This window comes from Equus caballus, chromosome X, assembly GCF_041296265.1.
Source record: "Equus caballus isolate H_3958 breed thoroughbred chromosome X, TB-T2T, whole genome shotgun sequence".
NCBI lineage: Eukaryota > Metazoa > Chordata > Mammalia > Perissodactyla > Equidae > Equus > Equus caballus.
This window is the reverse complement of record NC_091715.1, coordinates 13,452,413-13,480,087: the sequence shown is the minus strand read 5'-3', so window position 1 is coordinate 13,480,087 and position 27,675 is coordinate 13,452,413. Positions and strand designations below refer to the sequence as shown.

The window sequence follows — 27,675 nt, the reverse complement described above, 5'->3', positions numbered from 1 at the left end:
AAACTCAATCGAACAAATCAAACAGTTAAAATTTCCCCAAATTACTTAGAAATACTAAGTACTACCATTTGAGATGGGTAAATTTTCTGGTTTACATAAGTATGATCTAGACTCCTCTCTTACTGACGTTTGTTGGGTAAATGAAGCACCCTCATTGCTATTTATTATTTTAAGCCTTTTCCTATAGTCTTACTTTGGTATTTAGACGTTATTAAAAATTATGCAGATTATGACAAAGGGTAATATTTTTATGCCATTTCTGTAAATGCTCAACATTCTTCTCTCCTACCTCCCCCCACCAAGAAAACAAACTTAATGAACCACAAAACATGTTATAATGAATGGGAAAAATATTTTTAGCATTTTTATGCAGAAAATGCCTCATTAAAAGCAAATGCTTTAGCAAGCAGAATTGAGCTTAATAAGAACTTTTGTTGAGCAGGGGCTTTTATGACAAATCACTAGCATGTGTAACTGCTCTATATAAAGACCTAGAGAAGCCCTAAGAGACTCTTACCTTCCTTTCTTATGCCTGGGCTGCACTCCAACAATGTAGTGAGTGCAACATGGCACTTAGTAGGCACTCGATGAGTCTGAAGGACATGAAGCCTACTGTCCAGCCACAAGTAGAAAAAATGTCTATGTCAATATCACTCACTGTTTTATCTGGCTGTTATATCAGACAGATTCATTTAGATGAAGTCTGTTCTCAGCTGGATGTTTGGCATCATGTGACCCAAATATCTTGCATCTATTTTGCATATTGTAAAAGCCATTAGGATGCAGGGTTTGTAATCATACATACAAACTTAATTTCAAATAAAAACCTCAATTTGTACCCACACTATTGTAACTTCTTTAGACTTTGGGCCTCAAACCAGAATGACAAGGGTACAGGGGTCCAGCCATTTGGGCAGGCCATATGGGCTGATCTGATCACAGAAACCAAAGCCCCTCACTTCAGTGGTGCCCTACTTAGAGGCGCAAAGTGCTCACTTGTCCCCGCTGAGGCCTTAGAAAGCACACTTGGGGTGATGGTGTTTGCAAGCGTTCTGAGCTGGGCTCAGCTTCATCATCTGTGATCGTACTTGGGGGCTTGGGATGAGTTACAGCCACACCCACCCAGGCAAGGCTGAAATCACCAGCAGTGATGACATCACTCTGGTAATTGGTTACCCTGAAGAACAAGCCTCCCTTATAGGATGGGGAAACATGAAATGATGAGATGATTCATCTACAAATGGTAATTTTTCATACCACTTAAGTTCTTTCTCAGCTTACCCTACTGAGTCAGCCATGCTGTCACCCGACTAGTAAGAGTAGTTGAGGTCTTACTCTGTGCCAGGCACTGTGCTAAGCTCTTTCCATGTCTTATCTCATCTTATCCTGAAACTCTGTAAGCTAGGTACTATTAATAGCCCCACAGTACTAACGAGGGAACTGAGAGCAAAGAAGGTAAGTAACTGCCCTAAATCTTTCAGCTTGTATGCGGAAGAACTGGGATTGGAAGCAAAGTTTTTTTCTGATTTAGAGTCCTTAACTATGATTGCTTTACCGTATTGTGCAACCAGTTAACTAAAAGAATACATCCGTATCCCCACTCTATTCCAGAAAAGAGGCCATCCTTTCAGGAATAAAAGGGGAAATAATTCAGTCGTTCTCAAACGCCCATGGTTTTCTCTCTCTGGCGGCCCAGCCTCCTTCACTAGGAGGAGGGAAACTGACTCCCAAGTCCCACGCGTGCTTCCCGATGAGCAAGGACAGGGCTGCCGGCTGGCCACCAAGCTCACCGTTAAGAAGTGCCGGTCCTTAACTTCGCGCCTCCTCTGGCTGTGAGCTGGCGGGTAGGCCGGCAGTGGAGGAGCTCCTACAGAAAGGGGGACAGTGGCTCTCTGCTCCCGGCGATCACTCCGGCTCCGGTGTTCTGGGGGCAGAAAAAACAATAATACAGAAGCATACTTGGCATTTTCAATTTCTCTTGCCCCCTCGGGAGGATGAGCAAAAGGCTGGAAAAAAAGTGAGTTTTTGTGAATCTAGCTCATTTGTATACTAAATAAGAATTTCAGAATGTTTCTGAACTTTCACTTCATATTAAAATGAAGTTGGATACCTACATTTCAGTGGGTCCATCTCATAATCTTTGTAGAAAATGGCTCACTCTGAGTTTGGAAAGAGCAGTATATTTCTCAATGTTTCTCATTTCAAAACAACATGAGCAAAAAAAAAATCTGGAACAATGGAGGAAGATTTGCTGACATCAGTGCTGGAGTGGACAGTAGGCACAGACACACCAGAGCCTCCTGGGGAATGCCAGGGACAAATGCTCACAGCCATCCAGCTCACACTGGCTCAGAGGTGCTGATGGCAAGCCAGTTTTTAAACTGTTGGTAGCCTGAAAAAGGCTATGGTGGGAGTATTTACATCACAGAGATTGATGAATGCTACACATCAAGGCTGTTATGTATATATTGTATTTTATTACATTTTTTTAAAGAGCCTGTGACCAGCACACCATTGCAGCCATCTAAGCCCTGTCACCCAAAACATTCAAGAGGGCTTTGAAATCCTGGGCTCCTAGAGACAGTAAAGGAATCCCAGCGACAACAGTTATCTGATTTAGGACTAAAGCTACCTCTGGGAAAAGCCAAGAAATATCTCTGTGTGGGATGAAGTGAACCCAACTTCATAACAAGAATCACTGAGACACCAAGTACACAATTTAGCTTTCTGGGTGTCTCAGTGAGACCCCAAGCACACACTGGCCAACATACCGGCCACACCAAAGGCTGCCCCAGCTGCCCAAATCCAGCCCACACTCATGCCTAGGGCCTGAAGTCTCGTGACCCCCTCATGACCAAGGTACAAATTTGTGCAGCAGATTTCTTACTCTGCCTTCCTGTTATTTAAACTTGCCACTACTCAACACACGTACAACAATAATCATGAGCAATATTTACTGAGCAATTGCCACGTGCCAAAGATGCTTTGCTAAAGCTCTTTATATGCATCATCTCGACAACTGCACAAAGTAGGCACTGATACTGTCTCTGTTTTGCAGATGTCTAAATGGGCTCAGGGAGGCTATGTCACCGCTGACCTGTCAGTGGTACATGCTTGGCCCCAGGGCCCACTCTTGACCACTACTTGACCTATAGGCTCTATAAGGTCCTAACATACCTTCTCACTCATTAGAGCAAGACTGCTTGAGTTTGATAGTATTTTATTATAATTATATTTTATCACATTCTAATTATTAAAACATTGATAATATAGAATATGGAGATTTGGCTGCTCATAAGACACAACTTACTTTTTTACCTGTGTTAGGAAACAGAACTAACTACACTGACTTCAGGTGACATCAGAAGCCCTTTCTCCAAAGGCCCTATAGTGCCCAGTGCCCATTTCATTTCCATCATCGGATTGATAAAAATCAGAATCTCTCTATATGTCTGCCTCTTTCACTAGAAGGAGGACAGAGACTATATTTTATTCAGCTTTCAATCCCAGTGCCCTGCCATGCCTGTGACATAGTGGGGTCTCAATAAATGTTTGCTGAGTGACTTAAAGGAAGAATGAATTAATGCTTTCATTAAAATCTTTTAACACTAGAATGCACTCTATACCCCTATCTTTCTCATGGGCTGTATTGTCAGTGCCCTCACTGTTAGGTCCTTCTCTAGGTCCTGTTGCCTGTTTCCACTGGCCTCCCTAATGCTGGTCCCTTTCCTCTTTGCTGTATTCAGTGTGCTGCAGTCTAAAATAATACCCAAGCACTCTCAAGCTTTCTGATTTCTATCCATGTCCAATTGACCTGTCTGCATGGGCCCCCCTGTATCAACTGCCAACTTCTGTCTGTGTCAGGAAAATGTGGCAATATTCCTCATCTTCCTTTGCTTGGATTCTTTAGACAAATGCTGACTCCCATTCACAACCAGAGAAGAGTCTTCATCACCATGTAGGTAGTCTTTGCTAAACTGCCTACGAAGCCAATGTTTATCAGGAAGACTCTTCTTTCTTTAAAGTGCCTGCTTCCAAGGCCACCATCACTTTTCTGTGCAAGCAAACAGTGGGCTTTTCTAAATGGGCAGCACAAGGAAAAGCTTTTACATTCTTAAATTCATAATGAAGAGCAGAATACAGGTGTCACTGGTTAGGAGAAGGTGGAAGGAGGGGAGGAGTCCGGAGAGAGACATCAACTCAATTTCCCATTCAATTGCTCCCCTCCCATATTTCCTTAAATATCTCTCTTTCATTTGCCCTAGGCCAGCAGCAGCCAGGCGAGATTAATGGCTCCCCAATAATACTTTTTTCTGGTTGTGAAGTGAGGAGAACATTCATCTACTAGAGCCTGAAACTGCAGTAGACTCTTGGTCCTCACTCCCTTAGACTGATGGAACTTAGACCCCAGCCCTGAAACTTGATAGGAAAGTAAATCTAAAATATATTTATATTTATCTCTTTATAGCCACTTAGTAATCTTTCCCTCCTTGTTTTACAAACATAAATGACGGCATAGCTTAAAGCTATTGTTGGCTCTGAGCATTAAAGAATTGCTAAGAAAAAAGGGGAAAAAAGAGGAATTGGATTCGCGATAACTTGAAATCCATTAAGGTGCTGCTTCCTCTGGGAAGCCTTCCCTGAAGCTCCATAGCATAATTAGTGCCTTTCTTCTGAGCCCCTATATCACTGTGCTGAAATTACCTGGTTACCTCTCCATCTCCCTCACTAGATCAGGAATTCCTTGTGGGGATGGACCATACTTTATTGCTCTCTGAATCCTAGCGTTAGCACAATGCCTGGCCCTCAGTCGACTTTGTTGAGGGGGTTGCTATTGAGCAGATCTTGAAGGCAACCAATTTCTAGGTTCTGATCTCAGTCCTCCAGCTCCATCCTTATGGCCTCGTCTCCAAAAGGAGCATAGTGCTGCTGCCACCGAGCCTCACTTGTCTGTGTTTCATTATCCACTCCCTCCTGGTGGAAGCCAGGATATTCCAGCTGTCTAAATAGAGAACCTACAGGGAAGCTCACTGCGGCATTTGCTGAGCAAGGCGGTTGTCTGATAGGTCAGTATTAATCCTGGCCACCAGATGGCAGAAGTGGTATTCTGATGAATGCACTGCTAAGCTACCATGTTTCTCGGACAAGGTTAAAAAAACCCTCACTTTCTAATTTTAATTCTACGCTGCATGTTTTTAATTCTATGATGCCTATAATTCCTGTTTATGGCTCTCTGCAGTGCTATTAAAACTACTACACCCAAGATTTGCTATTGAGACAACCACAAAGCAAGCCAGTCTATGGAGGGCAAGATACAACTCCACAGTCTTCCTTCCAAACCCCTGGAGGCCCCATAGCCCTCTCTCAGCCCCCAGGAGGAAGTTCTGAGAAAATTGATATTGGCACTTGCTGTTCCTCAGTTCTGCCATTAAGTCCAAACCTGACAATGTAGTGAAATGTGATAGCTTATGAGCAGCTTAATGTTATCTGGTTGAATCTGGAAAAATCTAAACAGGGATGACTTATGAATAATAATAAAGGGATAAAAATAATTATGTCTAAAGGGCTAATATTACTCAAGCTCTCTAATGATGACATCAGAGAAAGTATTTAGTGAGAATGATCAGATTACTTTGTCATCATTCTGTGCCCTCAATGCTCAACCAGTTTTCTGCAGGATTTGATTCAGTTACCCAAACATTTATTGAGGACCTACTCTATGTCAGGCTCATGCTAAGTGCTTTGAATAAAAAAAATTAATAAGCTATCATCCTCGCCCTTGAGTTGTTTGTGGATTAATGGTGGAAGACAGGCCCATAAGTGGTTAGTTATGATATAAGCTTATAAGTGGCATGATGGGAGGATGCACAGGATATCATGGGAAGGGTGCCTAATCCAGGCTGCAAAGGAATGGCGAGAGTGTTAAGAAAGATTTCCAGAAGGTGGGTTGCACTGAAAATTTGATAAAGAAGAACTTTTTAGCCAACTATAAAATCAAAGTGAATAGTAAGAATGCCAGAGGTATGTCTAGGGGATACTGATCATCACCCTTCATTGTAAGTGTCAACAGTATCTGCTACTAATAACCAAGGGGAATTTTTAGAAACAATTGCATTAGGGATATTAGTAGGTTAGCTCTTTCATTAAAAGGGAAAAAGACTAGGGATGGGGAAAAAGGAGAAGTCATACATATGTGGAAGAAAATAAGCTGAAAACAACATATGTCATTTTATATCTCCATCTTGATAGTGACATTAAAATATTTTATTTGAATTTTAATACTTTTGCAAAATACCATTCCTTGAAGGAGCATAGGGAATTTGGAACAAAGACATTGAAAGTACAGACACCATCTGTCTCTATAACAAAAATCTAAAGGCCAAATAAGCTGGCATGCCAACTTCTGATACCCAATTTAGGGGACTCTAAAAGGATGATGCCAGTTTTTAATCTCCTTGTCCTCATTAGAATGGTTTTAAGGCACTGAAAAGTTACCAGTGTAAGAAAAGGTTGTATCTTCTACCTTGACTGCTCTCTGCCTATCTCTGACTTTCTCGGGACTATGAGAGAAATAGAAATAGAAATATTTATTTACTTCCCAAGGACACAGTGTGTGGTGAGGAGAAAAACAGCTCTGGCTGGGGGTCTGCAGGCCAGGGTCTGGGTCCTGGCAGTCTACCTAACCTGCTGTGTGTGACCCTGAGCAAGTTTCCTGACCTCTCTAGGCCTCCATGTGCTCTGCTGTAGAATGGACCAGATCACCCATGTTCAGCAGGTGCAGAAGAGCCCCCTGGGGGAGGTTCTAATTGTTAGAGGACTGGGCGGGAGCCAACGATGACAGCCATCCTACAATGCACAGGACGGTCCTGAACCATGAAATAGTGCCCCAGGTCCCACAAATATCCCACCAGAATTGCTTTTAAGGAAAAGCCTAGAATCTATTTGAATCAAACCTGATTCCCTTTTAATTGCAATATAAAGTTGTTCTTTTTTTTTTTTTTTGCTCATGTTTAATATACGCTGAATGCACCAGTTTTCACGGTCTGTCCTCCTGCCCCTCAACTCCTTTGTTTCCCTATACATTTTGTTCAGAATGGCTTCTGGTTGTCTTTACTTAATCCAAACCTACTGTTTGTTTGTTTGTTTGTTTTTGAGGAAGATTAGCCCAGAGCTAACATATGCCGCCAGTTCTCCTCTTTTTGCTGAAGAGGACTGGCGCTGAGCTAACATCCGTGCCCATCTTCCTCCCCTTTATATGTGGGACACCTGCCACAGCATGGCTTAACAAGCAGCATGTAGGTCTGCACCCGGGATCTGAACTGGCAAACCCTGGGCCACCAAGGTGGAACGTGCGAACTTAACTGCTGCGCCACTGGGCTGGCCCAATCTAAACCTACTTTTGATAGGTGCATTAATTATATCTTCTAGTGCAATCATACCCAGGCATTTGCATATTGCAAATATTATTAGTATTATAAATAATTTTCCTTTTAAATTCTCCTTATTACCATATTTAGACCATAATGCTATTTTTAATCATGTGTATAGGCAGGTTATATTACCCATGAATTTCATTTCAGGGTAGAAAAGGGATTGTTTCAAAGTACTTGCTATAACAAAGGGAGGTGTTGGGACTGATGGGACAGAGAACAACCTGGATGGGACAAGCTCTGAGTTCTCTCTTGGAAAAGCCCCCCAAGCTCGGGAGCAGTCACCTCTGCGCAGGGCTTGCAGACTCTGCCGGGCGTGGCGGTGCAGCTCCTCCACGCAGGGCGGCCTTGTGGCTGGGAGGAAGATGTTTCTCTGCTGGTGCCACGGGGCACGGTAGTACACACTCAGTTTACTCTCAATGTCCAGGTTGGAGACAGCTGCAAGACAGAGAGAAATGGGGCATTATACATCAGTAGCTTTAAATTGTGCACTTGGCAGACCCTGGGGTGGGGGTGGGGACAGGGTGGAGTCTGGATGGAGTGGAAGTCCGGACTGTTGCATTCACATTAGGAGCTCACTCAAGGCTGGAGAAAGGTTTAAAGTTTACTATACAGATATGGACAACCTTTGCCTTCAAGCCAAGGGATGGGAGACCCCAGGCCACTGGCCATCTGCCTGTGACCACTAACTTCCTCCCCACCTTCACTTCACACTCTCTGACATAGTTGCTCATTGACCTGGACAAGCCCCTGGCCAGCCATGCTTGAGGGTGGGGTGGGGCTCTTGCCTTCTAAGAAAGCAGAGAAAAGAAAAGCTTCAGGGATGAGTTGGAAAAGTCACCCCAGCTCTAGTCTTCTGGCCACCGGGCCTCAAAACTATGGTTCTGCACACCTGCTCCTGATGCCCACCTGTGCTTTGCCCTCCCTTACCTTGCTTTCTGTCCTGTGACCCCTGGCCCCTGATCCTCACTATTTAACCTTATTCTGCCTTCCACCTGCCAAGTCTGTTGCCTGCCATGTTTCAAAGCATTGCTCAACTTCCCTAGTCTCACCCAGGGGAGAGCATAAGCATTAAAGAAATCATTACAGGGATGATGGATGTTAAGGGAGGGAAACCACAGACAGTGCTGGTGAGGAGAAGGGCACAATCCTTGCAACTCCTCTAAGACATCAGGGACAGAGGTCTCCTTCCCCCCGATGCAGCATTTAACCCATTATATCTTCTTCATGTACACACTGAGCCTAGGATGGAGATCACCCAGGAGTGGAAGATAAATTCTGGTGGAAGGTGCTCTTCCTAAGCAGGAGGATTCTGATTAGGAAATTACTGCACAGAGGAATTCCTGGGCAGCCTACTAGCCTCAGGAATGGCAAGAACTAGCCCAGGCTGCTTTACGCTCCAGACCTACTATCCAGACCAGACCCCCGTCCTGGGCCCACCCTGCTCCTCCCAGTCTCATCACCTCCTTCCGCTTCTTTTCCTCTTTTTCTCAGCGTGTGATTTGGGGGCATTCTGCCCAACTATTTGTTCCTGTGCCCCAAATAGGCTTTTAGTTCCTCTCTGATCCTTTTCTTTTCAAAGTCTAGTCTACCATTTCACTTTGTCTGAGAAGGCTTACATAGCATAAGATACACTACAGATAAAGCAGAAAGGCAAATGAAAAAGGGAGGGTACTTTTGTAGAAGGAGAATAGAAGAAAAACTGGGAAAAATGAAACCTTTTGATAATTAATCCCCCCCACACACCAAATATGCATTTATGGCAGTTATTTTTGGTTTTGGTTTTCAGTGCAGTCTTCAGTAGTGCTTTTTTCTAGAATAACGCATCATAAGCACAAGAACCACCAAGAGAAACAAAGACATATTTCCAAAGATGCTAAAGAAACATCACATATACAGGGTCAAGGGGACATCGCCATGCCTTTAAAACAGTGCTGTCCAGTAGAACTTCCTGTGATGACGAAAATAGTTGTGCCATTCAATGTGGTAGCCACTAGCCACACTGGCTACTAAACACTTTCTAATTTTTAATTTTATTTAATTTTAATTAATTTTAACTTGAATAGCCATAAGTGGCGATCATACTGGATAACTGTAACCATAAAGTCTATTATATTCTCTCACTTTCAGCTACAGAGCAGATTACTCTTTTTGACCTAGATTTATTCTTCCTTGCTGTTTAATCTCCAAGAAGAATTCAAACCCAAGGGTTAGAGATCCCAGGATTATCTTCCTGGATAGGGGAGAGTATTTTTAGCAGAAAGTTCTATGGGGCCAAGAATAAAAGCAGCAACTTTTCTTCCTTGAGTTGCTCTATAACCTCAACCCTTTCCTTAGAAACCATAAGTGCTTGGTGAACCAGTCAGGGGTCACTGAGTCCTGGGGACAAGAAGACCTAGGATGAATCACGGAGGGAGGAACCAGCCTCTTCAGGCTTTAGATGAGGTGTGGGAGGTCTTGGGGTAGAAAGGGCAAGCCATATCTGGATCAGAGCTTCCTTCTCTCATGTGTAAGGTAGTGGGGAGTGCTGAAAAAAGAGGCTTTATTTAGCCACTGTAGGAAGAATGCTCTGGTTCAGTGACCAGGACTGACTAAAAAGTTCGCCTCTCCCTGGATGCAGGGGTTGGCTCTCCCCGAGTAGGGCAGAGGTCATTATCAAACCCAACAGAGGTGGCTGTGAATTCATGTGCTAGTGAGAATTGGGAGAAGGGACAGAACAGAACACCTGCCTGGTGGAAAGAAGAGGCAAGAAGTTCAATGGGCAGTCCCAGAAGTAGAGGGGCTTTGGAGTACCTCCTCTCCCAGGTCCATTTCTTCAGGAAGGCAGGAACTAGGATTCAGGGCTGGGCTAGATGACTTGGGGGTAGACCAGAAGACTCTCACAGCCCTGCATTCCCTCAGCACCACTGACCAGAAGCTCAGGGTATTAACTTTCGATTGCCCCTCAGAAACCAGGTCAGGTGGTCATGGCTCCTCAATCTTTATGTGGGGAAGAGCCGAGCTCCTGCTATTTATCTCAGTGTTGATCTGAAGAAAAGACTTATTAGAAGTCCTCATCAAAAACACAGATTCCTGAACTCTAACTTAGACTTCCTGAACCAGAATTTCCAAAAGAGAGGCCTAGTTATCTGTATATCTGAAAAGTGCCCCCAGATTATTTTTTTTATCATCAGGCAAGTTTGACAAATACAAAATATTATCTGATGATGCCTTGGGATCTTAAGGGAGATGGACAATATGCAGGAAGGGAAGAGACTGCTGAAAATGGAAATATCCATTCACCCATGGAACATTTTCTAAATAGGTATTATGTCCCCCACACAGTGCTAGGTACTCAGACACAGCACAGAACAAAACACACAAGAATCTCTGCCTTCGTGGAGCATACACTCTCTGGTTCTCTGCGAAAGGGTTCAGGTGTGATGCTGCCTGGAAGCAATAGGTTGGGAGACGTGACCTCTGGCAGACTCCTCCTGTTTTGGATTCCCTGGGGATTTTTTTTTTTTTCTAAAGATTTTATTTTTTCCTTTTTCTCCCCAAAGCCCCCCGGTACATGGTTGTACATTCTTCGTTGTGGGTCCTTCTAGTTGTGGCATGTGGGACGCTGCCTCAGCGTGGTTTGATGAGCAGTGCCATGTCCGCGCCCAGGATTCGAACCAATGAAACACTGTGCCACCTGCAGCGGAGCGCGCGGACTTAACCACTCAGCCACGGGGCAAGCCCCCCTGGGGATGTTTTAAGACTTCTAGACTCTAAAGGCCCTAAACACTGAAAAGATTGTAGTCCCTACTCCTCCACCTCCACCTTTCTGCAGTAGGTAATCCCAAATTAAAGAATAAATGCGCATATCATAAAATAAATGTAAAGAAGCTCAGTAAAATTCTCTTTCTTTATTACATATTAAATATCAAGTTATTGAAAAAAACATTTTTTGGTGTTCCTGCTTCATGATGCTCTAAACACATTCTTACTGTGCCGACTGGGCAAGCCAGTGCTTCCAAGCTGCTGAATTCTGCCTGCTGCTCAGGACTGTAGATTCTCAGATGAGAAGACTAATGCATGAGTTCCAGCATGGGCCGCCAAGTCATGGTTCCTGGGAAGAACCAGCTCTCACAATGACAGCCTTCAAGGCTAGGAATCCTCACCTCTCCCTGTCCGAAGCCTATTTCTTTATCTGCTGAGAAGCTATAATGGATTTCTGCCATGCATTAGCAGGTGAACATTTCATTCATTGGTTGCCACAAAAGTTGTTTATCTCTTAGACAGGGAAGGGAAGGAAAACTCTTTAATGCCTTTGCTTTCACTTTTGTCCTTTGGTTATAGAGCATTAACTAGTATTATGTGTCCACCGGAGGCAGACAGACAGGCACTAATGGAGCTCTTCCAGAGAAAACTATCCCATTTTCCTTCTTTAAAAAATCTATTCCTTTTCCCAAGTAACAGTTTAGCAAAAGTTGAATGTACTCATTCATAAGCTCGCTGCATCACTGCCATTGCAAGGCTATTCCACATCTTCAGGTTCACCCTGCCCACTTTTCTTCCCTGTTTAACAATTTCACCATGGCTGAGCCGTGCAAAATAGCAGGCTTAGCATTCCCAGTAATGTTCACTCATAAAAATGATACGAAGAGAAGCAAGAAGGTTTCTCCTCTGCTTATTTGGATACATCCAGGGGCCCCTCTGTGGTAGGCAGAATTCTAAGATAGCCCCCAATATTCCTGCCCTCTCCTATACATACCCTGTATTGTCCCCTACCCTTGAGTGTAGGTGGAACTGTAGTGTAGCAGTGTAGGTGAATTATGTTACATTACATGGCAAAAGGGATTTTTAAGATCTCTGCTCAGTTGACTTTGAGTTAATCAGGAGATAATTTTCCTGGGTGGATCTGGCCTACTCAAGTGAGCCCTTAAAAAAAGACAAGAAGCAGCAGAGACACTCTCCCTTTGGCCCTGAAGAACAAATTGCCACATTGTAGAGAAGGCCACATGGCAAGTAATGTTGGGCGGCTTCTAGGATCTGAGGGCCTCAGTCCTACAACCTCAAGGAACTGAATTCTGACAACAAGCAAGGAGCTTGGCAGAGGCCTCTGAGCCTCAGATGAGAACTCAGCCTCAGCCAAAACCTTGATTGCAGCCCTGTGGGACCCTGAGCAGAAGACCTAGGTAACCTGTGCCCAGACGCCTGACCCATGGAAATTGCGAGATCATAAAATGGGTGTTATTTTACACTGCTACATTTGTGGTAATTTGTTATGCAATAGTAGAAAACTAATACACCCTCCCACTATTTTATCTACTTCCCTAGAGCCAGCCGCTTGCCTTGCCTGGTACTTGTCCTCTCCTCCCTTTGTTACTCCTCCCCAAGGAAGAGACAGGTAATAGCACAGGTTACAGTGGGAAATAAGGCTATGTGTCTCATTTTTATCCCTTACAGGAAGAAAAAGGTTATGTGGATGTATCATTTCTCTTATCCAAAACTGTAGGCTTTTGCAGAGAGCTCTAGCCATATGCCAAGCTCCAAGCCAGGTGCATTATATTCATGGTGTCTTCACACAACCCAAAGATTAAAGTATTGCTCCCATTTTACAGATAAGGAAACAGAAGCTCAGAGAAAGTAGTAAATTTCCAAAGTCATACACCTTGCAAGTAGAAGATCTGGGATTAAAATCTCTGGCTTCCAAGCTGTTGCTCTTTCCCAAACCAATATTGATGAGTTTGCCTAAACTAAGGCTGATTGGGGGAGGGAGTGGGGAGTGGCTGTCTGCCACATAAAAAGTATCTAGTGCTTCTCAAAATAAAAATAAAGGATTTAGAACTGCTACTCTCTGTATCATCCATAGTATTAAGTATAACCAAGAACTGAGTGAATCTTTCAGAAAGTGCCCAGCAGATGTATCATATTTCAGAAATACAAATAGCACCACAAACAGATACCACAAAACCAAACTGCTCAAAGAAAATGCCATGGTAGGAAATGTCCACAGGGCAGTGAAAAAGTCTTTATAGACTGAACTTAGTTCATTCCCCTGTTGACTCTGGAGATAATGGAATTTTCTAGACCTTGATTCATAGTGATGTATTGAAAGCATGGATATGGTCACTGGGTTTATTGGAAATGAGCTGACTTAGAAGTCAAGGAAAACTAGTGGCTGCCACTTGGAAAGACCAGGCCCATTTCTAAGGGCAGGAGGAGGCATGGGTTTAGGAACTGCTGGGAAGGGGTAAAAATCAGGGGCAAATATAATCTTGCCCCAAGCCTCCCCAGCCCTCGGTCTCCCCCTGTGCTGCTAGGGTTGGTACTTGTTCAATATTGCCTTTCCTGGCCTCATGAGCTTCTGACTCCCTTAATGCTTTATTATCCCTCGAAGGAGGGCAAAATGCTTATTCTTGGCCTCTCTTCCTAGAAAGCCTCTCAACCTCAAGCCTCCACCCCTGCCACTGGCTCTCTCCCCATGCTGCTCCTTCTTCTTTCTCCCAGGCTCTCAAGAATGTAAAACGGGGAAGGTAACAGCTGAAATCAAAGTTTGAATGCTACGTGTGGTAAAAATTTCAGAAAAATGTGCAAGTGACTCAGAAATGGAATTTCTACCCTTTCAGGGAAGGGACGGGACTTTTGAAAATGTTCTGGGGCTGCCCATAGCCTAGTGGTTGAGTTTGCATGCTCTGCTTCCGTGGCCCAGAGTTTCACCGATTTGGATTCTGGGCACGGACCTCCTAGCACCACTCCTCAGGCCATGCTGAGGTGGCATCCCACATGGCAGACCTAGAAGGACCTGCAACTAGAATATACAACTAGGTAGTGGGGAGCTTTTGGGAGAAGAAGAAGAAAAAGAAAAAGGAAACGTTCTTAGAGTACCTACAGGACTGACTACCTACATACACCTCGCTATCCTTCCTTCCTGCCTTTCCACACATCTCACCCACCCCCATCATAACAGCTTTCTGCTGGGAACACATCTCTCTGCAAACCATCCATTCTGATGCCCTGTGACAGAAAGAAGCAAGGAGTGTGTTAGCACATTAATATATTAATGAGTATCTGAAATAGTCAGTGTCACAGATATGTCACCAGTTTGCTCCCCAGGTCCCTGCTACGCTGAAGCTAATCCTCAGCAGCCATCAGCTTGGTAAGCAAAATGGAAATCACTCAGGGTCTCTGTTACTGCTGCCCGAGTTCTCAGATCTGCTGGGAGGCTTGGGAGGGGATTTCAAGAAGTGAAACCATTCATTTTCGCCTCCCCTTCCTTCCTTGGCAACCAGCACCTTGCTTAATCTGCTTGGCAGTGTGGAGGAGGGAGCACCAAGCTCCTGCCACCTGTGGAGCAGCCAATGCCAGAGCCAGGTTCCCACGGTCTGTCCCTGCTGGGCTTCCTTTTCTGTAAAACCACAATAATTCAGACTTGTTCCCCACTATAGACAAGGTATCAATGTGGATCCCTCAGCATCAGAAAAATCTAGGCTTCCTAACAAGTTCCAGTGCCCTGAAACATTCCAACACCCAAAGAATAGGAAAACGTCTGTGTATTTACTTATACACTAAAATGACCTAGAACAATTTTTCCCTAAAACTATTTCCCCCAACTTCTAAAACAAAATGACGCTTCATACCAGGACTGTTTAATTATTATGGTTGCTATTGTTGTTGTTTTAATGTCCAACATCCTGTGGAAAGACCACTAGAAGCCTGGGTTCTACTCACAGTTCTGTGCCCTTGTGCAAGTCACTGAACCTTGAACCAGGACTTAAGTTCCCATCTTTACAAATGAGTTTGGACTTTCTGCTCTCTGAGTCCTGTCCTGCTCCGTTTATGTCTCTGCTTTCTACCAGTCACCAAAATTAAGTGAGGTTGCATCCTCTACCCAGAAACACTCTGTATTCAAGCTATGGCAGGATGGGTTGGGAGAAAGACCCTGGGTTCTGGGTTGGAAAGATGGGGATTCCTCATGGCAGCAGGGGATCCAGAATAAATTATTGAGAACAACTCTTTGGGCCTCTGTAAAGTGGGAATCCTAGAGCCTTCATGAGAGTGGTTCTGAGGATCCAGTGAAATGATAAGTCCTTGCTGTGATACTGCATACTAAATATTAGTTCCCTTTCCTGGACTGGGAACAAAAGAAGACCAAGAGGCCAGGATTGGGGTCCAGGTTCAAAAGAAAAAAGTCTGGAGTTTTCCAAGTTTCTTATGTTTTCTTTATTTTCCTGTCTTCTTAGTGAGTGAAGTAAACAAAGATGAGGCCACTAGACATCATTCTTTGGAGGGCTCTTACAATCTGGAAACTGGAAAGAAGGCTGCCCACAACCAGGGAGCCTGTGACCTCTCTGGCAGATCGTATGTCCCCAGTCTCTGATATTGGTTGACTTGGGCAGCGTTTCGTCTAATGACTTGGAGATCCTAATTCTCTGAGTCATTGTCAGAGTCGCAGCACTGTACATTCTCCTCAGAAGCGGTTTGTAATTTACTTGTTTATCTTCGGGTCCTTCTGCTGCCTTCTTCTACACCATGCACTTCCTCCAGAATGTAAGCATGTAGCCATCTGTCACAGCTCAGCTATTGTTTCAAGAAAATTCCTTTAGGCATCTAGCAGAGTCATTGGATTCTACAGCTGGAGGGGAACTTGGAAATTATGGAGTTCTGTGTTTTTTCAAACCATAGGGCATGAACCATTAGTGGATTGTGAAATCCATTCAGCAGGTCAAGACTAGCATTTTTAAAACAATAAAATAGAAGAGAGTAGAATAGAAAATAGCAAAATGCACTTCATGTACTAAGTATTGTTTTGTGAAGCTATTGTTTCTGTCATGTGTGTGTGCATGTGTTTGTGTATGTGTGTATGCCGGGTTTTGATGTAAAAATCTTTTCCTTGCTCTGCGTAGCAGTTGACACACTGAAAAGTACTGCTTAGGTCACTCATCCCATGTACTGATGAGGAAATTGAGGTTCAAAGATTTGACCCAAGATCATAGAGCTGATTTTTGGCAGAGGCAAAAACAAAGCTCAGGTCTTCTGACCTGGGTCCACACACTTCCCTTGGTAACCTCTTCCTCCTATGCCAGCATTCAGCCTGTCTGCTGTGCCCTTCATCTCTCTCAGTAGTTATTTGCTACCTATCATATCTATCAGGTTGTTCTTCCAAAATACACACTCACACACACATCACACCTCTTCTCTAAGAAACCAGCCATTATTATTTTAGAATTCCAGAAGCGCTTTAGCCCAGGGAGCAAAGAACAACTTTCCCAGGGATGCTGATGCTGCCAGTCAGCAGACACATATTGAGCAGCAATAGTTTAAAGAATGAGGGACCAAGGCAACACGGTAGGTATTAGATTGAACAATATTAAATTAGTGATATTCAACTGTTTTGCCCTACAAAAACTATCTCAATAACTCAATCTAATCAACCTCAAGGTTAGCGTTACCGTAGGGGCCAGCATGCTTTTAGATAGTGGTAAAGTGCTTGCTTTCTAGCAACCTGGTCTGAAAATGACCAGCCCATCACTAAGTCATGAGACATTTGTGCAAGTTTTCAAGGCTTGCATGCCTGAGCTAAAATCAGAGCGAGAGGAATGGGAGCTTGATTCAACTCTTGCTTCATCAGCCCCACACCCCTTAAAGAGACACTGGCAGTTTTACAAGTTTGCAAACAGGTTAAAGTATAGAAAAGATAATACTGATCAGAAATAAGGAATTTGATCTTTCATGAGAGCCAAATGGATAGTTAAGAAATACCTCCAAGATTCAGAAAACAGTGAATGTGACAAATCTGTTTTCATTATTTGCAAAGAACCAGGTGAGATTGGTTACAGGGAAGCCCATGAGTGTCATCCTTTGGTACCCTGGGCCCTTGAAAGCAGGAAAATGGAGAGGAAAGAAGGTGCTCTGCCCACAAAGATGAATATGATGTTTTAAAGTCCCTTCACTCCTGCTCAAACTATAGATGTGATTCATGAACACGGGCACCTTTGACGTTCCAGGGAAGAAAGTGGAGCTGGAGTGGGAGAGGCAGGTCAGAAAAAGCATGTGAAAATCAGCTTTCTATTCAAGAGACCATGCATACAACCACTGGATGTAAGAGGAACGGGTTCTGTTTCCAGCATGGTGCACAGAGCCACTCTGGTCCTCTTGGACAAATGCCCTTGGCTTGGTTAAATTATGAAGCAGTAAGATAATTAGCACGTGATACCCAATTATATATGCTGATAAATCTCTTCTCCTCGGTGGAGGTTAGTCTCTTAAAATTTACTTAGAGATCACTGGCAACAATGGAAAATTTAAAAATACTCATGAAAGGCCTTACATACCACCTCCACTGCACTTACTTAGAATTATTACTTGCTAATTAGTATCTTCACAGGTAGAGGAGAAGTGATGCCCTTTATTGGGCCAACAAAGAAGCTATAAATACATGAGCCTGCAAGCCAAAAGGAATTCTTTTCCAAGGACCTTTCAATCCCAAAAGCCTAGACATTTATAATGAGTTTTATGCTCTTTATAAAAGACATGGCATGAGCTATATGAGTGGGGAATACTTAATACAAAATATATTGAATCTGGAGTCAGGAAAGATGTGTTCTCTTGTGACTCAATTAGCCTGCTTCTAGCTGAGTCTGCAGCAATATCAACGGAGACCCATTCTCCATGGACAATGGCTTTTTTACTCTCTATCTGCCCATGGAAGACGGGTTCAGAAAATGAAAAGAAGAGTTTGAGTTTCCTCAGGACAGCCATTGAGACAAAGGTTCAGGTAAAAGTAATTTATTTAAGAGGTAATTCTAGGAAGCTACCAGTAGGGGGCAAGGAGAAGTGAGAAAGGGAAGAGAAGTGAAAGAAGCCAATAAAGGGCACACTCAAGAGCATGTTATCACTGTAAGTAACTGAGGCTGGATCCCTTTGGGCGCCAGTACTAAACACACACCTTAGCAGCAAGGGAGTTGGGATATTTATCTACCACTTCCTGTCAGTCATTGGTTGAAGGCTACCTAGTTGCCAGAGCAATATTTCCCTGGTACTTCTAGAAAAGCAGGCTCCCTGGCTAGAGAAAGCCCTCAGGCAAAGAATGCAGGTCCTGGGAGATGTAAGTCAATCTGCTGTGCACTGAAGTGACAAGGGTGAGGGAATATGGGCAGGGCACCAAAAGTCTTGGGGGTTTTAGAAATGTAACCCTCACAGCACACAAGCACGTGCATTTCAAATTTGGGATGTCTTGATTGTGCAGCTGGCTATTTTTAAAAGTTCTCCAGTGCCAGAGTGGCTTAAAATGGATTTATTGTCACAATCCCCCAAGTGTGGCAGTGAAGAACTCTGGTCATACAGCTCTGGATCCCAGTTGAAACATTAGCTGGGAGAGCCGTGGCCTGGAGGCCCGGCTGAGGGAAGGCTGCCTTCTGCAGGGGCATGGACCCGGCACTCTGGCTATTCCCAGAGTCTTGCCTCCTGTGTGGCATTGTGCAGGTCACTGGACCTCTCAAGGTTTATTTCCTCCTCTGTCTGAGTTTCAGGCATGATAATGTGTCCCAGGTTCATCTTGCACATTTGCTGCACAGACCTGGAATCAGCCCTTTCTCCAAGAAGCCCTGGCTCTTCTCAGAGGGAACAGGCTTTAGAGACCACATTCTGCATGCCAGGGGTACTCATTGTTGGTGGGTTGTCATTGATTCTAGGCTTCTTCAATAGACAGAGCTAGAAAATATGAAAGTTTCAGAAGGTGAAGATAAATCATGAGTTCAAACTGCTATTTCCAATTCAAATCTAAGATTACAGGTTTTAATTTAACTTCCTTGACTTTATTATTCTTTTCTCTTATGCTGAAAATCTTGATTCTTAATGACAGTGGCATAATTTCTTATTTGAATAGTCTCAAAATTACTACAATAAGGCAATTGAATTCAGTTTTAGATTTCCTTTTGCTTTTCTTTTGTCTTTAAGATATTTTCTACTAGAAATGGACAGTAAAGAGTACTTTGTTTAAAAGTCACATAAAATGATTGAAGGTGTTGAATACAATGATTGTTAAAGTCCTGTATATTCCTTTGTGTACATAAAATGAGAAAACTATGAGAGGTTCCTGGCGGCCCTATTCAGGTAGATCTAGTTCATAAATAACTAAAATCCATCTAAAGTTCCTGCATTTTTTTAAATAATCCTTTTTTTTTAAAGATTCACCTTGAGCTAACATCTGTTGCCAATATTCCTTTTTTTTTTCTTCCCAAAGCCCCAGTGCATGGTTGTATATCCTAGGTGTAAGTCCTTCTAGACCTATGTGAGCCGCCACCACAGCATGGCTACTGACAGATGGTGGTGTGGTTCCATGACCAGGAACTGAACCTGGGCCACTGAAGCAGAGTGCGCCAAACTTTAACCACTAGGCCATCAGAGCTGGCTAGTCTGCATTTTTAATTTACAGTTTATTTGAGAAAAGCATACAAGCCTTTTTGCCCTTCACACTCATCTGCCCCATGTGTTGCAATATGTAGAAAACTAAGAGTTCTTTTGCTTCCATCTTTGTCTCTTGGGAACTTTGCCACTGTTCCTCAGAGGAGCTGGGCTGGCTTTGTTGAGTAACAGCAAAGGAAAGCCCATGTGGTGATGAGGAGAAACTTTGATCTCCAGAAGACTTGAAAACTCAAGCCTGGAGGTCTTGGCATTTATCCCAGAGATCAAACACATATGTTGGCACCTGCAGGGGAAAGGGAAATGAACTAGCCATTTTTGAATCCAGAGACTATGATGGAAACTCCATAAGCAATGGCAGAATTTACCAAAGGCCACAGGCCCATCAGAAGCTATGAATAGTAGCCTGTCTGGGGATCTCTACCAAGGATTTGGCTGAGTGGACTATGCACAGGAATCAGACCACTTCACCTATGAACAATTGTGAATGAGCCCAAATACCAAGACACTAGGTTGAACCATATGAAATTGACATTTTTCTAGGTCAGAATAGTTGGATGTCGTCAATTTCATATGGTCCAACTTTATAGCTCTTAAATAAACAAATGAGGATCCCAAAACTCAATAACCTTTCAAAATAGATAAATGGCACCCTATTTCCCCCTCCCAGGTTCAAGGCATTTCTGTTATGTTTCTCTTTTCAGGTTGATTTGCTTAGGAGTCAGGCAGAGGTGAGAGGAGAGGGGAGAAAAAAGTTACAGCAGGCAAGTGATTCTAGAAGGTGGCATTAGAGAACAAGGGCCTTGGGCCCCAGTGCTGGCTGGCATAGTACAGGGGCTCACCAGCAGATCTTGACCGCAGTCCCTCCAAGTGTTTGAAGTCCCTGTCTAATCAGACTTGGGTCTGGGAGATAGAATGTGTCATCTCTTCTTAAGTGCAAGGTACTGTTTGACATACTTTAAGGAGAAAGAGATGCTGTAAGTGCCCTCAGGAGTTTATAATCTGGTAGCCATATTAGACAGATTAGATGATAATCCCAGGTGGAATCAAGTGTGCACCCTGAGAGAGGCACAGATTGCCACACAGGTTCAAGAGAAATGCCCTCTGCTTTGGGAAGGGGCGCAGGGAAGAGATAACCTTGAAGTAGGAGCAGGGTTGAGGGATATGATTAGCAAGGAGGTTGGAAAACACTGGAAGAGAACCATATGAAATTTCCATTTTGAGGTAAGAAAGATTTGAATATTGGCAATTTCTTATGAGGCAACCCAATATAAAGGTTGGAAAGAGTCTGTCAATGTGAGTCCCAGGAGGAGTTCACTGCAGCTGGACCAGGAGTTGTGTGAAGCAGAGGGGGGCAGGTTAGAGGCCTCTGAGGAGGAAGACAACACCACTTAGTGAGCATGTACACGAACCAGGCACTGGGTTGGGCTCTTGATAGAGGTAATCTCATTTGGTTCCCACAATAAACCCAGGAAGCACATTTGATTATTCCCCATTTATTGAATAGGCGCAGATTGGTTAAGAAACTTACCCAAAGATTATAAATGCTAGAGCCAGGCCTAAAAAAAGTACATCTGATTCCAAAGCCCCACACCACTTTCTACCTTGCTACTCCACTTTCTGACCCACACCACTGCCACACACAGAGCAGATATCTGTGTGGGAAGGCCATGATCATCCCAGAAAGGAAGACAGAAGTCATTCAGTGGAGAGCCCTGGTGGCTGGGATGAGGAACCTGCTACATAATGGAAAGTATCTTTGTTTCCCCCAAAGCAGAGCTCAAGACAAGCTGTTTGAGGATAGAGATGGGCTTTCCTGTGTATTTTTTGCATCTTCCAGCTAAACAACAATCTAGAACACTAACCTATATGTTATAGGAGTTCAAGTATGTGGGTTGAATGGATGTGGCTCAACTCCATAAATGGTTCAATCTATACATCTTGTGGCCCTTTCTGTCTCCTATTAATCTACCTCCTTCCTTTTTCTGATCTCTTTCTTCTCAGATAAATTCTATTCAATACCCAGCTCAAGTTGTACCTCCTCCATGAAGCCATTCAAGACCCCCAGGGCCCAGTTAGTTCATTCATTCATTGAGCAATGAGTGATTAAGGACCTCCCGTGTGGCAGGCACTGTGCTAGGCAATGGGATACAGTGGTGGACATGACAGACACAATCCCTGCCCTCATGGAGCTTACATCCAGGCAGGAAGAAAGCCAGGAAGTAAATCAATTGATAAGGAAGGGTGTAATCAGGTAGTAAGAAAAATGTGTGAGAGAGAGAGAGAGAGCAAGGCTAGTGAGAAGCATGGCATGGAGGAAATGACAGTGGAAACCTAATGAGCAGGAAGGCCTGAGATTCTCAACTAGGCATCAGAGATACCAAGGTAAGGGAGAGAGAGCACCCCTGTCCATATAGAGCTGACTTCTAGTGGAATGACCTCTTTCTCTAGCTCAGTGTGGCAGACTGGCCTAGCTGGCTACCAAAGTCATTTCCTCTTCTTCCTTGGCACACAGATGGACTACATTTCCCAACCTCACTTGCAGTTGGGTGTGGCCATGTGTTGAGGTCTAGCAGTAGAATGTGAGCACAAGTGATTCGCATGACTTCCAGCACACTGCATAAAAACCTCCCACACATTCTCCTTCATGTTCTTTAGAAGCCATATACTGAAGATAGATTTATAAGATAGAAGGAACCTGGATCCTTGAACTCCACCCAGGAGAGGAGCTACCTACCAATGAACAAACCCACATTTTGGACATTATGCAAGTGAGGAATAAACCTGAATTTTATTAAGCCACTGAGATATTGGGGGTTATTTTTTATAGCAGCTCACATTACACTAATTCACTGAAGTCACATTGTATCATTGCCTTGGCTACTCATTTGGCCCCTTCTCAGCTTAGGACCTGGTTCCTATTGTATTACCATTTACCTTTGTAGTTGTAGTTCACTTTTCCTTCCTGTAGGTCCGGTCCCTTCAACTCGGACGGCAACAGTGCAGTCAGAGGCTTGCTCTCCTTAGGCAAGTGCTTTGATATCTTATCTGCTCTTTAAAGTGGGATTCTGCTTTCACTGCTAGATCTTGTCAATGGATGCTTTTATGGCCCTTTAAGTCATTTGTACTTTTAGGCAGGGGAATGATCAATGCTTTCATCTTTCCTCTTTTAGTTTGCTTAGAAGACCTGTTTTCAAGACTACCACAAATACAATCCTCATCTCAATCCTTTCCCAAATTATGATCATTTCTGAATTGGTGGGGCCCGGTTCAGTATGACAGTACTACCCATACATTGTTGTAGTTGCTTATTTCCCTGTCAGACTGTATGCTTTTTCAGAACTAAGAGTACTTCTCTATATCTCAGCACCAAGCACAGTATCGGGCACATAGTAGGTGCTCAATAAATGCTTGCTGAGTGAACAAGTAAGGTTATTTCATGTTGTTAAATGTGCTGGTATGCTATGGAAATAATCTGAAAAAGTTTTTGTTCTTCAGAAAACATCTCTAAAGACACCCCCTCAATTTACAGTCAGCGTTAACAAAAGCTTTTCCTTGAAACCCAGATGCATAGAAGTCAGGCTAAATTATGAGTCATTTCAGGGCGTCTACAGAAATGAGGATTGTGCGGGAGGGCACATTAAATAGGACTCTGCTTTCCTGCTGCTCTGCTAAGCGCTGGCTTTTTTCCCCCTCCTTTGCTCTTTCTTCCCAAATTCTACCTCCAAATTATCTCTAGGAGTCTATAGGCAGAGTCACTCTTTGTCCTGACACACACTTCCCTAAGTCATCTACCCAGTGAAAGCTGCAAGCACCCAGTTAGCCAAACGCTGTGCTCAATTTCTCTTCGGGGCCAATACTTAGGCAATGCATGGGCACCCAAGAGCACCTGCAGCTAGCTCATGCTGAGATGCCTTCTTAGTGCCCTCAGAGCAAGTCGCCCAGCCCCACATGGACTCTCACCTTCACAATGCCCTCCTGCTCCAGATAGCAACTTTCTTTGAGAGTCACAATGCAGAGCTTCACTGGTCAGAGACACGAAGGCCAGACCAATTTGGCAAAAGAGCAAGATCAGGAAAGGAATGGGCTATACCATAACCTTGAAGGGTAAAGAAATTCTTTTATTGTTGTTTTTCTTTTACAGCCTCAGACCCATGCAGCGAGAGGAATTGAAGTTGAAACACAAAGGCTACCAATCTGCAAACCAAATGGCATGAGTTAATGACATCAGCCCCGAGACCTGTTTTGAGCCTAAGCAATGGTCCAAATCACACGTAGGGCCACCTTGCTTGTTCTAATAACAGATCAACCTCAGGAAGAGGCCTTTTTTTGAAAAAACTTTTTATTAAGATTATGATAGTTTACAACCTTGTGAAATTTCCATTGTACATTATTGTTAGTCCTGTTGTAGGTGCACCACTTCACCCTTTGTCCCCTCCCCCCAACCCCCCTTTCCCCTGGTAACCACCGATCAGTTCTCCATGTCTATATGTTAACTTCCACCTATGAGTGGAGTCTTACAGAGTTCGTCTTTCTCTATCTGGCTTATATTCACTTAACATAATTCCCTCAAGGTCCATCCATGTTGTTGTGAATGGGATGATTTTATTCTTTTTTATGGCTGAGTAATATTCCATTGTGTATATATATATATATATATATACATATATATATATATATATACACCATATCTTCTTTATCCAATCATCAGTTGATGGGCACTTAGGTTACTTCCACGTCTTGGCTATCGTAAATAATGCTGCAATGAACATAGGGGTGCATAGGACTTTTGGAATTGCTGATTTCAAGCTCTTTGGATAGATATCCAGTAGTGGGATGGCTGGGTCATATGGTATTTCTATTTTTAATTTTTTGAGAAATCTCCATACTGTTTTCCATAGTGGCTGCACCAGTTTGCATTCCCACCAACAGTGTATGAGGGTTCCTTTTTTTCCACAACCTCTCCAACATTTGTCACTTTTTGTTTTGGTTATTTTTGCCATTCTAACAGGTGTAAGGTGATATCATAGTGTAGTTTTGATTTGTATTTCCCTGATGATTAATGATGATGAGCATCTTTTCATGTGTCTATTGGCCATCTGTATATCTTCTTTGGAGAAATGTCTGTTCATGTCCCCTGCCCACTTTTTTGACCGGGTTGTTTGATTCTTTGTTGTTGAGCTGTGTGAGTTCTTTATATATTATGGAGCTTAACCCTTTGTTGGATATATAACTTGTAAATATTTTTTCCCAACTAGTGGGTTGTTTTTTTGTTTCAATCCTGTTTTCCCTTGCTTTAAAGAAGCTAGGAAGAGGCATTTTTGACAGGATTTCAGCTACTGCAAAAACAGCTGGCTAATCTGGTCTTTCCAATAATAAATGAGAAGGATCATTTCATTACACTCACACAACCCATAAACCACCTTCTAAACTGGCTGTTTCCCAAAATTTTCCAGTGAATTCAATCAAATGTATAGATTCAGTCCTCTGTGGACATGGGGTAGACCCTTTTTAGTGGGCTATTATGGGGCCCCTTCTGTCATTTCTGCTGGGAATTAAATATCAGGGCAAGGATGTTTACATGAGGAGGTGAAGATATTGGAGAGAAAGCAACTAGTACCTAAACACAACTTGGGAATCTCATTTTATTTAAGAATGAGTTTCAGCCAATGTTCTGACTCTTTTTTTAAAAAACTTTCTTTTAAAGGCTGTCAAACCAATAGCTGTAATGAGCACAACATTTATTTGCCTTTTATCCACCCAGGTAAAGGTTTGTGTTTTCCAGAACAAAAGCCACCTGGGACAAGTGATATGCAGAGGTGTCCAGATTCCCATCTCTCTCACCATTGTGTCAGTTTATCACGGTTCCCTCCCAGGTCTTTTTTAGATATTGGCTACTGGCTGGAGCCCATTCCAGAAATACCAGTGTCCTCTGTGGTAGGGTTTTCTGCAAACCTACAGAGGGCAGGATCCACTGGGGCTGTCCAAGCAAGCTGCCTTTTCAGGGGTAACAAACTTCAGAAGTTCCCTCCTCTTGGGGAGAATTCAAGCCAGTGGCCTGGAACAGACAGTTCAGGGTCTGAACTATGGGACTGTCAGGGCCTTTTTAGTAACAAGTATGGATTTGGAGCTTTGGATTGAGTTGTATTTATTTGGATAGACCCCAAAAGGCTGGTCTCAAAAAAAGAATTGAGTGTTCAGTTGTTAGTGAGGATTCAAAGATTGTTAGGCCCTTCCTCTGCCTCCTGCTTGCCTGGGCTACACTTTCTCCACCACCCTCTTACTTCCTTTCTTTGTCCTCTTCACACTCCTTTCCCTGTCATCCTTGGTGAGGGCTTAAGACTAGCCTGCCTTTTTGGGATATATTACATCTTCTAGCCCGTAAAGAAAGTCCTGTTGTTGGTGTTTTTTTCCATTTGATATATGAAGCAAAAGTAACGCTATCATGGCCGTGACAAGAATGAAATCCTTGAGTACCCAGAAAAATCAGACCAAGAAACTGGGATGACTAGTTGTTCTCTCGTCTTCACTCTATCCATTAAAAAACGAAAAACAATGATGTTGCTCTTTCAACAAATATTAATCAGGGACCCGCCGTGGCCCTCCACTGTGTAATGTTCACCTTTGTTCCTGCAACTTATTTCTGCCCTGCTTCTTCCACGCTTTCACGTGCTGAGGATAATCGTGATGTCAACAAAAGTTTCTATCTTTCCCTGAATACAGTAGCCCTCCCTCATTTGCGGTTTCACTCTCCGTGATTTCAGTTACCTGCACGTGGTAAACTATGGTCAGAGAATATTAAATGGAAAATTCCAAAAATAAGCAATTCATAAGCTTTAAATCGCATGCCATTCTGAGTAGCGTGATGAAATCTTGTGCTGTCCCGCCTCCATCCCGCCTGGCACATGAATCATCCCTTTGTCCAGAGGATCCACACTGTATATGCTGCCTGCCCGTTAGTCACTTAGTAGCCATCTGGGTTATCAGATCAACTGTCATGGTATCACAGTGCGTGTGTTCAAGTAACCCTTATTTTACTTAAAAATGGCCCCAAAATGCAAAAGTTTAGTGATGCTGGCAATTTGGATACACCAAAGAGAAGCCGTAAAGTGCTACCTTTAAGTGAAAAGGTGAAAGCTCTCGACTTAATAAAGAGAAAAAATCATATGCTGAGGTTGCTAAGATCTACAGTAACTTTTATTACAGTATATTGTTATTACTGTTCTATCTTATTATTAGTTATTGTTGTTAATCTCTTACTGTGCCTAATTTATAAATTAAACTTCATCATAGGTATGTACGTATAGGAAAAAATATAGCATATATAGGGTTCGGTACTATCCGTGGTTTCAGGCATCCACTGGGGGTCTTGGAATGCATCTCGCATGGATAAGGGGGGACTACCGTATTCATTCATTCAACAAATAATTACTGAGCATCCACTGAGTGCTATCCTTGCCTGAGGTACTGAGAGCCATACAAAGTCTCTGTCCTCCAAGAGCCTGCCTCTAGTGGAAGAGACAGATGACAACCACATAGATACAATGTCAGGTGGTCTAAGTTCTGTGAGGAAGTAAGAAAGTGGGGTAAGGGGACAAAGATGGATGGGTCGCTGCTTTGGAGAGAGTGGTGTAGCAGATAAGCTCAGTGCCTTACCAGCATCCCCTAGCATTCACCTAGACACTCTGAAGGCCACTTCCCATGACCCCCTGAGACTCTCTGCCTGGGGTGATTTTTTTTCTGGCAATAGGAGAATGCATAGCCCACAAGCAGGGAAAGCAAGAAGTATTAGAGAAGTCATGCTCCTGAGAGTAGCCCTCAACAATGACAGATGCCCTGCTCAGAGGTTAAGCTA

General features: G+C 43.4%; 1 protein-coding gene across 6 annotated transcripts in view; it reads right to left on the bottom strand.

Moving 5' to 3' along the window:
* Positions 1-27,675, bottom strand: part of NHS (NHS actin remodeling regulator) — a 334,723-nt gene that overhangs the window by 36,303 nt on the left and 270,745 nt on the right. For all 6 annotated transcript variants that reach the window (XM_005614020.4, XM_023634044.2, XM_023634045.2 and 3 more), the window contains exons 2-3: positions 7,716-7,868; positions 1,791-1,924 (exon numbers count right to left, since the gene is read on the bottom strand). In XM_005614020.4, coding sequence (XP_005614077.4) covers positions 1,791-1,924; positions 7,716-7,868 — 287 coding nt within the window. The remainder of the gene's footprint in view (positions 1-1,790; positions 1,925-7,715; positions 7,869-27,675) is intronic.